Genomic DNA, 12,759 nt, shown 5'->3' with positions numbered 1-12,759 from the left:
TGGTTCATTAGTGCCTCCCTGGTGCTGTTTTTCTCCAGTCTGGTCAATCACCATCTCTATGTTTGGTGTTGCTGGAGTCTCCATCAAAACACCCTCTTCCTCCTGTCTTTCCTCTGGTATGCCCCAACATTGCCCACTTTTAACAGCTCTGGCTTGGGATCCTCTTGCTGTAGAACCCTAAGATGTGTGTTGTTCAGACTGTCCTTAGAGGTTTGTTTTATTTTCCTGAGGTGCCTCTGGTTTTGCGTCACTATCGGTTTATTGTCCATTTGTACTCGATATGATCATTGGTTTTCTGGTTGCATCACTGTAGCTTTGTGTCACAGCTTAGTCTGTTTTGTTAATGGTTGTATATGCACTTTGTCACTCGGCTCCAGATCTGGCAGACCTCTTGCAGTTCTGTTGTAGTAACACATTTGTCTTTTCTGTTGGATTTTCTGTGGTTCACCATGTGAAGCACCTGCATACCCTGGCTCTAACAACCTTCTGCTTGTTGGCAACAGTGTCTTCATTCTCTGGCTCATCAGCCTTTGGGCCGGATTAGAATTTAGGCCTTTTGAGGGAGTAATACCTGTGAGCTAGTTTTATTAAGTATGGGTTAGCCTCTGCAGCTTTTGCTTTTTTCCAGTTTTGTAGCAGTTTTTATGGCTGATTCCACTTGGCTGTTGCTTCGAGGATGTCCTGGTGAAGATGTTATGTGATCAAAATCCCAGTCCTTATTGAACTTCCAGAACTTTCCTGAAACAAACTGTGATCCATTAGCAGAACACACAATATCCAGTTTCCCACACCATGCAAAGTGTGCTTTTATCTTCCATACGACTATTCTGGATCCCGTGTCTGGTAAATAGACTATCTCCCAGAAACTGGAAAAATAGTCTACAATTATTGTGTATCCTTTGTCTTCAAAGGTAAACAAATCCATTCCCATCTTTGCCCAGGGTCTTCTAGAACTTCATGTTACAACAGGTTCTTTCAGTTGATGGTCTTCCCAGGATCTCCGTACATCACACTTTTTCATGAACGTTCATAATTGCTCATTCATTCTTGGCCAACATATAGTCTCTCTGGCTCGCCTTAAGCAACCATGAATTCCCAGATGTGATGAATGAATTTGGTGCATAATCTCATTCCTAAAAGCTGCTGGAATAACTGCTCTTTCTCCCCCAAAACATAGTGCCATTCTGTGCACATAACATTCTTTCAGATAAGAGATAACTCATCTCTTTAGGTGCTTGGTCTTTTGTTGCTGGCCATCCTTGAAGGATCATGAGTTTCAATGTTTGAAGCATTCTTTCTTGTTCTGTACCTCTCTCAACCTTTTTCCAAGATATGTAAGTACTGTACTATATTTATTGTCTCCACCTCAGCCTTTATGGATTCCTCCTTCCAGGGCTCTAGCAGATATGCACAGCTCAAGGGGTCCACCAACACCAAGTCTCTGTTTGTGCAGTACTGCAGTCACATCATCATCTACTGTAAGTGCTTTGGTGCATTGAGTAATGGCTTTCTCCAAACACTTTTGAGAGGTTTATGGTCAGATTGTATCTCCACAGTGTGATCATAAATGTATTGGTGAAATTTTTCATTCTAAAGAGTATTGCTAACAACTTTTCCAATATGAGCAGAGCTCTTCTCTGTCATGAACAATGCACTGCTGCAAATAGAACAGACTGTCTCCCTTGCAGCATGGTATCTCCTGGGCGTGACTTGGATGTGTCATACTGCAGCATAAGGGGTTCATCTGCGTTGTAATATTTCAAAATGGGAACCTTCTCAATAATCTTTTACTTGCTTACTTGACAATAATCTTTTTGACCCATCCATTCCTATGAGGTATCTCAATGTGTCAGCTGTCTCAGGATCTCACAAATCTCAGACAGATGGTTGAAAAACTTTCCCAAATAACTGACCATTCCCAGGAGTTTTTGGACTCCTTTAACGTCACTGGGTCTTGGCATTTCTCTAATTGCCCTTATTTTCTCTGGGTCTACTTTCAGGCCTTTGGAGGCCAACAAATGTTCAATGTCTGGCACCTCAGTTACTCTCAATTTGAGAATATCCAAGTTCAATTTAATATTGTTTTCTCTGTATCTCTGTAAAAAAATGTAGCAATGTGTAGTCCTGATCTTATTGATCTTGTTCTGGATCATCATCATCCTCTCCCACTATCAACACAACTGCTATTGTCCAGGTTCCCATCAAGCCCTCCAATACTTGGGTCAGACTGCTCTGGAATATCTCTGATGCCGAACTGATTCCCACTGGCATCTTTAATCATCAGTATCGCCCAAGTGGAGTTGCACAAGTAGTCAAGTAACTGGATTTTTCATCCAATTTAATGTGCCAGAATCCATTTTTCATATCGCATTCTGTAAGAAGTCTCTCTTTAGACAGATCTGTTAATACGTCCTCAATTGTAGGCAGAGGGGAATGACTCCATTTCAAAGCTTTGGTTAAAGTCTTTGGGTCTATGCATATTCTCAGCTTTTCAGATGGCTTTCTTACCACACAAGACTGCTTTTCCAGTTTGTGCTCTTCTCTACAGGATGAATAATTCCACAGTTCTGTAAGCTCTACAGTTTGTCTTTCAGTGGCTATAGTAATGCAATGGGTACTTTCCTTTTTTGGCAATTTAACTGGCTTCACACTGGTATCAATCTATGTTTTATAAACTCTATCTAACTGTCCATTCTCCCTGAAACGTATCTTGATACACCCTCTGTATCATCTTCTAGTCCAAGGTAATATCATCCAAGGTATCTTAGTCATCTTGCTATCCACTTTCATTATGTTCTGGAACTGTACTTTTATCCGGTTCCTGGCTTAGACAGTCTTGCTGCCCAGAAGCAATACTGCTGTCTCATCACTTATGACCACAAAGTCCAGTCTGTATTTTTTTTCTTTGGATTTCCTAATTTAATTTTACATTTCCACAATGGATTTTAATGTGATCTGGTTGTACATTGTTAACAGCTGGTTGGTCTCTTCCAACCATATGTCTGGGTTCACCAGACTGTGGCACGCAATGTAACATTATCCCAATCAATCTAACTGAAATTGTATCACTTTCTTCCCAAATAACCTGGCTGCATACAACTGTTTCTGGTGCTTACGAGAGTCTTCTTGCACTGTGTTTACCATCTGTTTGGTCACTCATACAATGTCCTCATTCTCTATGTTGCTCTCTTTAGTTACTGTGTGTACCTTGAATTTGTTTTTCTTCTCTCTGGGGAAAAAAAACCACTTGCCTGCAAAATGATTAAATTTTGTCAGAGATATGGCATTTTTTCCCCACAAGCGAGACCCTTTTCTTTCTGTCTTTCATGTTTTCTCCCACAGTATTGGCATGTGTCTGTAGCATTGTCATCTACTGATGTTGTATCTGGTTTTGATTTCCCTTTCTGATGTATTGCGTGGACAAAGCTTTCCCCCAAAGTCAAGTCAGCTTCCCTCAGCAACCGCTCTCACACTTCAGGTTTCAGAGTAGCAGCTGTGTTAGTCTGTATTCGCAAAAAAGAAAAGGAGTACTTGTGGCACCTTAGAGACTAACAAATTTATTTGCTTAGCTCACGAAAGCTTATGCTCAAATAAATTTGTTAGTCTCTAAGGTGCCACAAGCTCTCATACTTGTGAGTCTCGTATCTGGTCACACTATCCAGTCTCTTATCAATGAAGCTTTAATATTTCCAAAACTGCATCTGGCTATTAGCACTTTTAAATCAGTGCTTTATCTATCTATATCCTCTCCAGCTGCTTGATCCCAAGTCAAGAAGTGTTATTTTTCCACCATTTCATTCTTCCTGGTGTTAGAGAGAGTACCAAAACAGCCCATTATTGCTTTTAAGGTGTGCTGAGCTCAGGAAATTTCCACGCAGAGTCTCACTGACCTCTCCTTTTTTCTCCAATCAAGTAACGAAGCAGTATTTATTTTCATCTTCTTTATCTTCCAGTGAGGTAAAATTTCTCTTTCCAGCTCTTCCATGCCTGAGCAAAATTCTTTGCTTGCAGGTTTAATGTCCCCAGAGGCTTCAGACCCTGCATTTTTCTGTTATCAGCCATGTCTTATAAAGCAAACTGTGTACTCACAGAAGTATTCTGCCCTCTGCAGTGCTGGTCTGAAGGGCCTCCCCATTGTCTAGGACTTGATTACCGCTGCCACCATGTTTTAGGCTTTGTTGTGTCCGGATCATCTGCTATATAAGATCTCACTCTGACATGGGGTTAATTAAACTCAGCTTCTCCAGCCTACTGGCTTCTCAGACAGTTCATTTTTAACTATAGGCTGCACAAATGTGTCTGCTAGCCTGATAAACTTACTCCTGCAGTGCCCAATTCTTGACAATCGGCTGTGAAATCTGTGCTGCACGGCTTGGTTATCCATCTGGAGGGACTTAATGGCTCTTGCAGAGCCAGCACTCCTTGGCATAAGGAGCCTGACCTGCTCAGAGAGGTTGGTTGTCCAAGCAAACTGCCATGGACTGGGATGTAGGGAGTCAGTCCCAGTGGTCAGAGCCGTGGGGGTCAGATGTAGTCACCAGATCAGGAGTCAGAGCCAGAGACGGAGCCAGGGGTCAGGCCAAGGGTTGGAGCTGGAGACAGTAGCTAGGGGAGGGGCACAGAAGCAGGGATCTGTAACAAGGCAGGAACCAGGCAAAGATCAGGAATCAGGTGAGAGGGCAAGGTCTCATGTAGCACTCAGCTAGGGATTCACCTAGTTGCTCCAAGAACTTCCTGTGCCTCCTTCTGGCTTAAAGAGCGAGACGGAGCCAATCAGAGAGGCTGGGCCTCTCCTCCAATTAGGAGCTTTGTGGTCCATGCTTCTGGTGCGCTGGGATCCACCAGTCCACATTCCCTGCTAGTACCGGCGGTCCGAGGACTGCCTGGGGACCCATCAACCCATATTCAAGACCCATGATCTCTCACAAATAAGTACCTTAGATAGCTAAGATTTGAGGACTTCAATAGCTCAGTCATAGGTGAGAGATTTATTGCAGGAGTGGTGGATGAGATTTTGTGGCCTGCATTGTGCAGGAGATCAGACTAGATGATCATAATGGCACCTTCTGACCTTAATATCTATGAGTCTATAAGCAGCAAGAAAAATATTAAAAATAAAATGAAACTCACATGCCATGACGTAAAAAAAAATATTTGCAGTTGGGTGGAATCATTCAAAGGCACTTTTTTTGTGCTTTTGTGGTCTACGTAAAAATACATGAAGGGAAGGTATTTCTGCAACAGGATGTGATATAGCAGAGGAATACATCCACTTCCCCAGGCACAGAGCACAGCCAGGAAATATCAAACATGCTTCTAATCTGCGTGCACATGCTTCTGTACTGAAGGGTAGCAAAGGCCCCAAAATCATGTCCCCTAGGCCTCTGTACACAGTTTGTCTCCCTCTACCACTGCAGTGGTTAGGAACCTCTCTGCTGAGTGAATGAGGCTAGCAAAAGGGACCTCTGCATGTCAACAGCTGACTATTCTAGCTGGTAGAGGCCAGCCAGCACATCACAGATGTAAAATTCCCAGAGAACAGCACAAAGTAAACGGCAGATGTGAGGCTAGATTAAAAAGATCTTTGGCAGGCCAATTATCATCTAAAAATATAACCTGCAAATACAATTCTAATGAAAATATGAATATCAGACTATTTTACCATTTGCGGTATGTTTGCGAGAGATGAACGCGTTTGAGTATACGAACATTTTATATATTTATGTTTATGTGCCTATACCAGCATTGCAAATATCTACTTGCCCCTAAAATAGTGTGTTTGTTTTTTAGTTTGTTTTGCTTGACCAGAAAAAACAAATATTTTTCTAAGTGTAACAGATCATCAGAGAGAGAGAGAGAGAGAGAGGTTAGCCTTCTCAACAGCATATTGGGTAGGATATGAAATAAATATCTTAATTCAGGAAGAGCCGAGCAATAAACAAGGAAAGGTCTTATTTGTCTGTTTAGTGGGAAGTGCAACCTACCCAACTCAATTCCCCAAACTAAATGATGAAGAAACTCTTTGATACAGTCACTTGCTGACATCTAGTGCCCATTTGAAGTATTGTCTGGACAAGCATATTCTCTCCACCTCAGCCATGGTCCAAAGCACAATAAATTTAGAAACACCGGTTTCAGAGTAGCAGCCGTGTTAGTCTGTATTCGCAAAAAGAAAAGGAGTACTTGTGGCACCTTAGAGACTAACAAATTTATTAGAGCATAAGCTTTCGTGAGCTACAGCTCACTTCATCGGATGCATTTGGTGGAAAAAACAGAGGAGAGATTTATATACACACACACAGAGAACATGAAACAATGGGTTTATCATACAGACTGTAAGGAGACTGATCACTTAAGATCAGCCATTACCCACAGCAGGGGGGGGAAAGGAGGAAAACCTTTCATGGTGACAAGCAGGTAGGCTAATTCCAGCAGTTAACAAGAATATCAGAGGAACAGTGGGGGGTGGGGTGGGAGGGAGAAATACCATGGGGAAATAGTTTTACTTTGTGTAATGACTCATCCATTCCCAGTCTCTATTCAAGCCTAAGTTAATTGTATCCAGTTTGCAAATTAATTCCAATTCAACAGTCTCTCGTTGGAGTCTGTTTTTGAAGCTTTTTTGTTGAAGGATAGCCACTCTTAGGTCTGTGATCGAGTGACCAGAGAGATTGAAGTGTTCTCCAACTGGTTTTTGAATGTTATAATTCTTGACGTCTGATTTGTGTCCATTCATTCTTTTACGTAGAGACTGTCCAGTTTGGCCAATGTACATGGCAGAGGGGCATTGCTGGCACATGATGGCATATATCACATTGGTAGATGTGCAGGTGAACGAGCCTCTGATAGTGTGGCTGATGTGATTAGGCCCTATGATGGTATCCCCTGAATAGATATGTGGACAGAGTTGGCAATGGGCTTTGTTGCAAGGATAGGTTCCTGGGTTAGTGGTTCTGTTGTGTGGTGTGTGGTTGCTGGTGAGTATTTGCTTCAGATTGGGGGGCTGTCTGTAAGCAAGGACTGGTCTGTCTCCCAAGATCTGAGAGAGCGATGGCTCTTTAGATGTTTCTTTAGAAACACCGTTCTTCATGTTTTCACAGAATAAAATACAATAAAATGATTGAGACTATTTTTTTCTTAAATAATCAGTCTCCCCCCCTTCCCTCATCCCGGTATTCAAGCACTGAGTCTTTTAACATGAGATATCCCAGTTCACAGGACAGAGCTTAAAGGACAGTTCCTAGGACTGTTCCCAAATCCTCTTTAAATAAGTGATTACGAAAGCTTATGCTCAACTAAATTTGTTAATCTCTAAGGTGCCACAAGTCCTCCTTTTCTTTTTGCGAATACAGACTAACACGGCTGCTACTCTGAAACCTGATTATTTACAGTATCTCAGGTTCTTCGCACCCACATTTAAACACACACAGTTTTGGTTTGGTTTGTATTTTGAGATTGCTTATAGAGAAACCCAGAGGATGAGGCAAAATGACAAGTGGGACTTCCACAAGTTGGCAGGCACAGATATTCTCATAGCATCACCCCATAGGGTGGGAGGGATTTACAGATCCATGGAGGATCAGAGGCCATGGACTTTTGACCTCAGGAAGGTCTGTAGAATTTAAAGAAATATTACATGTAACCCACATACCTCCTGAGTCTGGTGGTCTATCCCCTCTAGTGGCTCCGAGACCACTTAGAGATTAATGAGTCTGCCACAGCGTAAGCTAAGGGCCATGTGCCTTTTAGCTCATGCAGTAGAGGCTCATGCATTTAGCTGCAAAGGTCCCAGGTTCGATCTCACGCCCCAATGACCGGGGTCTGTCAGTGTTACAAGTCAGGGCTTGCCCGGGATATCAACTAGAAAGTCTCTGAAGCTTTGGACAGGCTTCCCCTGCTAGGAAAAGTATGTAACCCACACACATCCTGGGTGTGGTGCTCTGTCCCCTCTTGTAGCACAAAAAGCACTTAGAGATTATTGAGTCTGCTACAGCCTTAGGTAAGAGCCATGTGGTATTTAGCTCCAGAGGTCCCAGGTTCGAACCTGCCACCAACGCCCGGGGTCTGTCTGTGTTACATACAGATTTCAGGGTATTCATTTAGCCCCTCCAACCTACTCTTTGGGCTACCCTTAGAGTAGCTTGAGGGTACTTACACTGTAAGCCCCTCGGGGCAGGACCATCTCTTTGTCATATGTTTGTAGACTGCCTAGCACAATGGGGCCCTGGCCTGTAGAAGCTACTGCAGTGCCAATAACAATACCCTGCATGCATGCATGCCATAGTCTCCACCCACCCCGTTCCCTACCTCCTGCCATAGAAAAAAGAAAGGTGCAGGTGCTTTTGCTGGATTGTTCCCAGGGGCATGATGCTGCAGAGACAGGCTGTCATCCAGCCACGTACCATCTCTTATCACATCTCCCACACACTCACAAAGCTGTGAGCATGTGGTGTTTCCAGAGAGGGCCTGACCCAAGCCCACTGATATCAACAGAAAGACTACCATTGACATCAGTGGGATTTTGGATGAGGGTCAGGATGCGGTGGCCACTGACATGTTGGCTCCTCTCCCTTCTCCATGGCAGTTTTTGGGCCATCAGAGATGCCCCTGCCTCTCCTAATTCATACTAGGATTTTTTGCAGTGGGAATCCAGGACGTGTTGTTTGAGGTCGGGGATAGATTTTAGGCGGGTTCATTATCCAGCCCAACATGGTAACTGACCGTCCAAGTGTGGGGCAAGGCAGCTCACATCGGTCGTCGTCGTGTCACCTCGCATTTCACAGGGAGCGCCACAGATGGTCACAGAGGTGTTTCCTGGAGCAAATCCAGTGCCGTGCATGCACATTGCCCCTCCACCGAGGCCACCTAGGAAGAGAATAGAGAAAGGGATTTAAAACAGAGCTTCATGACTGGCAATTAACGAGACCAGCCTGGAACTGCAGCCTCAGTTTACAAGGGCTTCAAAATCTGCCTTTACACTCTGCATTATGGGTAAGGGAAAGGCCATCACAGATGTGCCCCAATTATCTACAACTAATACTTGGAGCCAGATCATCACTGGCCACTGCATCTTGCACGGCTCTACAGAGGGTGAGGGGTGATTGTGATGTTGCACTACCTTTAACACCCCACTCTGAGACAAAATTTAAGGACTGCTGGTTCCTCTATGTACCCTGGGGGATGAAATACACCCCCGAAGGAAGCTGGGAGTAGGCAGGCCCATAGCCTTACACTCCAGACCATGAAGATAGCAAGGCATTCTGGGTAATCAGGCTACATCACCCACAGGGATCTTGCAAAAGATATGCTGCTCCACATTCCTTGCAGCTCCCGCTTGGGTAATATAACTCCACATAACCCCTAGTGTAGGGCAGTGACTTAATACCACAATCTAATGTAATACCTGACATCTTGATCACCACTGGAGATTGGACCAGGGGTCTTCACAGCTAAAAGCGTGAGCCTCTACAGCTTGAATTAAAAGGAGTAGGTCCCTGTGATGGAAACTATAGCCGAGCAATATTGTCCAAAATATCAGGGTTGGAAGGGACCTCAGGCGGCCATCTAGTCCAATCCCCTGCTCAAAGCAGAGTCAAGCTCAACTAAGTCATCCCAGCCAGGGCTTTGTCAAGCCTGACCTTAAAAACCTCAAAGGAAGGAGATTCCACCAGCTCCCTAGGTAACCCATTTCAGTGCTTCACCACTCTCCTAGTGAAAAAAAGTTTTTCCTAATATCCAACCTAAACCTCCCCCACTGCAACTTGAGACCATTACTCCTTGTTCTGTCATCTGCTACCACTGAGAACAGCCTAGATCCATCCTCTTCGGAACCCCCTTTCAGGTAGTTTAAAACAGCTATCAAATCCCCCCCTCATTCTTCTCTTCTGCAGACTAAATAATCCCAGTTTCCTCAGCCTCTCCTCATAAGTCATGTGCTCCAGCCCCCTAATCATTTTTGTTGCCCTCCACTGGATTCTTTCCAATTTTGCCACATCCTTCTTGTAGTGTGGGGCCCAAAACTGGATACAGTACTCCAGATGAGGCCTCATCAATGCTGAATAGAGGAGAATGATCACGTCCCTCGATCTGCTGGCAATGCTCCTACTTATACAGCCCAAAATGTTATTAGCCTTCTTGGTAACAAGGGCACACTGTTGACTCATATCCAGCTTCTCCTCCACTGTAACCCCTAGGTCCTTTTCTGCAGAACTGCTGCCTAGCCATTCGGTCCCTAGTCTGTAGCGGTGCATGGGATTCTTCCATCCTAAGTGCAGGACTCTGCATTTGTCCTTGTTGAACCTCATCAGATTTCTTTGGGCCCAATCCTCTAGTTTGTCTAGGTCCCTCTGTATCCTATCCCTACCTTCCAGCATATCTACCTCTCCTCCCAGTTTAGTGTCATCTGCAAACTTGCTGAGGGTGCAGTCCGCGCCATCCTCTAGATCATTAATGAAGATATTGAACAAAAACGGCCCTAGGACCAACCCTTGGGGCACTCCGCTTGATACCGGCTGCTAACTAGACATGGAGCCATTGATCACTACCCGTTGAGGCCGATGATCTAGCCAGCTTTCTATCCACCTTATAGTCCATTCATCCAGCCCATACTTCTTTAGTTTGCTGGCAAGAATACTGTGGGAATTCACATTATGAATTCCTGAAAACAAGAGAATTTAGCATGTAAGCAGCTGACAGATCCCCAGCCAGGACACTTGCTCATAGTCTGTGGAAGAAACAAATCAGGCCACATTCACTCCCCCAATACTCTAGATTTTGGTGTGTTTGTCGAAGGGGGAGGGGGTCACTAGTGATTTCCTCTCTTACAAACTCCAAATACAAACTGTGACATCTCTGTCACTGCTACTACCCAGAGACAGTCATTCAGAACCACTCATGCACTTACCCCAGTTGTTGCGTGTGGATGTGACAGTAAGATGAGAGGTGAATGTCAAGTTTGACGAAGCCCAGCCTCGGATGAAGTCGCTGCCAAGGACCCGGTATTCTCCAGCAGGAAGCCGGGGAGCCGAGCACTGCAAAGTGGTGTGATTGCCAGTGATGTTGGTGCAGGGGGAGTTACCAATGGAAACATGCATTCTTTCCACCCCCGTGATCTGTGACACAGTCATTGTTAAAAGGAGACCCACTGGAGGCCGAAGGAAAAGGAAAATGGGGGTGAACTCTTCACTATAACTTATTTCACCCAGGTGGTAGGAGATGCCATCTATTTCTAGAGCTAAAGCATGGATTCCATTGCCCAGAGGAACAGAGCACCGGAGAACTACATAGTTGACATCTGTAATGAGGCAGGGTCGGTTCCCAACAAGAATGGAAGTGCTGTTTCTTCCTTTCAGTGCTGCCCCTTGTATGGAAAGAAGGCCCCCACCATTGGTACTGAAATTTTGTGGGTAAAATTTGAGCACACAAGGAATGACGGTGAAGATATGGGAATCCCTGCTGAAGCAAGCATGCCCGCTTCTTCTGTTGGACACAGAAAGGCTGTGCTCACCTGGGGAAAGGCTGCCTGTCTGGCATTTTATGCTGGTCTCATTCCAGAAAGTTATATTACAAGAGACACGGTTGTCCACTTGTATCACAAGTTCATCAATTGCCAAAGCTAATCTCTGGCCTCTGATCAGCAGAGATGACAGTGTCTCATTGATCTCCCAGACCACAGCATCTACTCTAGGGGTCCACTCTTTCAGAAGGTGGAGTGCACAGTCTGTGAGGCAGACACTGTGGATTCCATTTACAGTCACTGTGACATTAAGGACTTGAGCTGCATCAGGCAACCACCAGTCACCCAGAGGAGGTTCCCTTGGAAGAAGAGTACAGCTGATCCTATTGTAATCCACGCTGTGGATCTCACAAGTATAGTTACCCGTCAGGCTCACATGAACTGAATTCCTCCGGGATTTTAGAGCAAGACCGGATATAGTGAGCAACAGCCCACCACAAGCTGAGCCTTGTGATGGAATTATGGCCTTTACCTCTGGGACTAATGTAAAGGTCTGCAGTGCTGCCGTCATGTTGGCATAGCCCAGCTGCTTCTGGAGAACTCTGATGGGATGGATCCCAGGTTCCATAGTGCTCAGTGGGAAGGAACATTGAGAAAGGGTTGTGGATTCATTGGCGCATTGAAACTCCAGCTCACATTCAGAGTCTCCCAGCTTAGCCACTGAACCAGTTATATTTATTCCTTCTATGCCCAGCCACAGGCTATCATTCTTCATTTCTACTTCCACAGAGGTAACTACCGGAGTCAAAGCCATCTGGTAAGTAAAGGTGATATTCCTCTTTGGGAAGCTCCAGGAGGGAAGGAGTGGAAACGATCTGTTACCAATGAACACCCTCACTAGTGCTGAGATGTCCTGGGACTCTATATTGGAGAAGTCAGCAGCCGGTGGGCTCTGGCACAATACTGTCTCTTCCACCAAGCGGGTAACATCACAGGCTTGTGTGCCTATAAAGACTAAAATCCGAGAAGAGTTTTGGCTAAAGCCTTTTCCAGAGATTGTGAGGATTGTTCCACCTAGGGGTACAGATCAAATCAAACGGTTAGCACCATGAAATCAGCTCAGAGTGAATTCTAATATGGCGAAACTCCATTTAGATTTCTACAGCTGCATTGTCTCAGCCTCTTCTGCCCTTAAAACGAGGTTCATTGGCACCTGATCACCACAGTTTATATGACACTGCTTCCTACATCGAGCCCTCCCACACCACTGCATCCCAGTGTGTAACATTTAACAATGTAACATG

At 44.7% G+C, this 12,759-nt stretch overlaps 1 protein-coding gene across 5 annotated transcripts in view; it reads right to left on the bottom strand.

Annotated features, from left to right (window-relative positions):
* Positions 1–12,759, bottom strand: part of PKHD1 (PKHD1 ciliary IPT domain containing fibrocystin/polyductin) — a 405,193-nt gene that overhangs the window by 314,939 nt on the left and 77,495 nt on the right. For all 5 annotated transcript variants that reach the window (XR_006279695.1, XM_043510113.1, XM_043510114.1 and 2 more), the window contains exons 32-33: positions 10,904–12,529; positions 8,722–8,865 (exon numbers count right to left, since the gene is read on the bottom strand). Coding sequence is in view for 4 of the 5 variants with exons in the window: in XM_043510113.1 (XP_043366048.1) it covers positions 8,722–8,865; positions 10,904–12,529 (1,770 nt within the window). In the remaining variant the exon portion in view is untranslated. The remainder of the gene's footprint in view (positions 1–8,721; positions 8,866–10,903; positions 12,530–12,759) is intronic.

The sequence above is a fragment of the Dermochelys coriacea genome, chromosome 3, assembly GCF_009764565.3.
Source record: "Dermochelys coriacea isolate rDerCor1 chromosome 3, rDerCor1.pri.v4, whole genome shotgun sequence".
Lineage (NCBI taxonomy): Eukaryota > Metazoa > Chordata > Testudines > Dermochelyidae > Dermochelys > Dermochelys coriacea.
The sequence above is the reverse complement of the archived record's forward strand: the minus strand, read 5'-3'. Positions and strand labels throughout refer to the sequence as shown.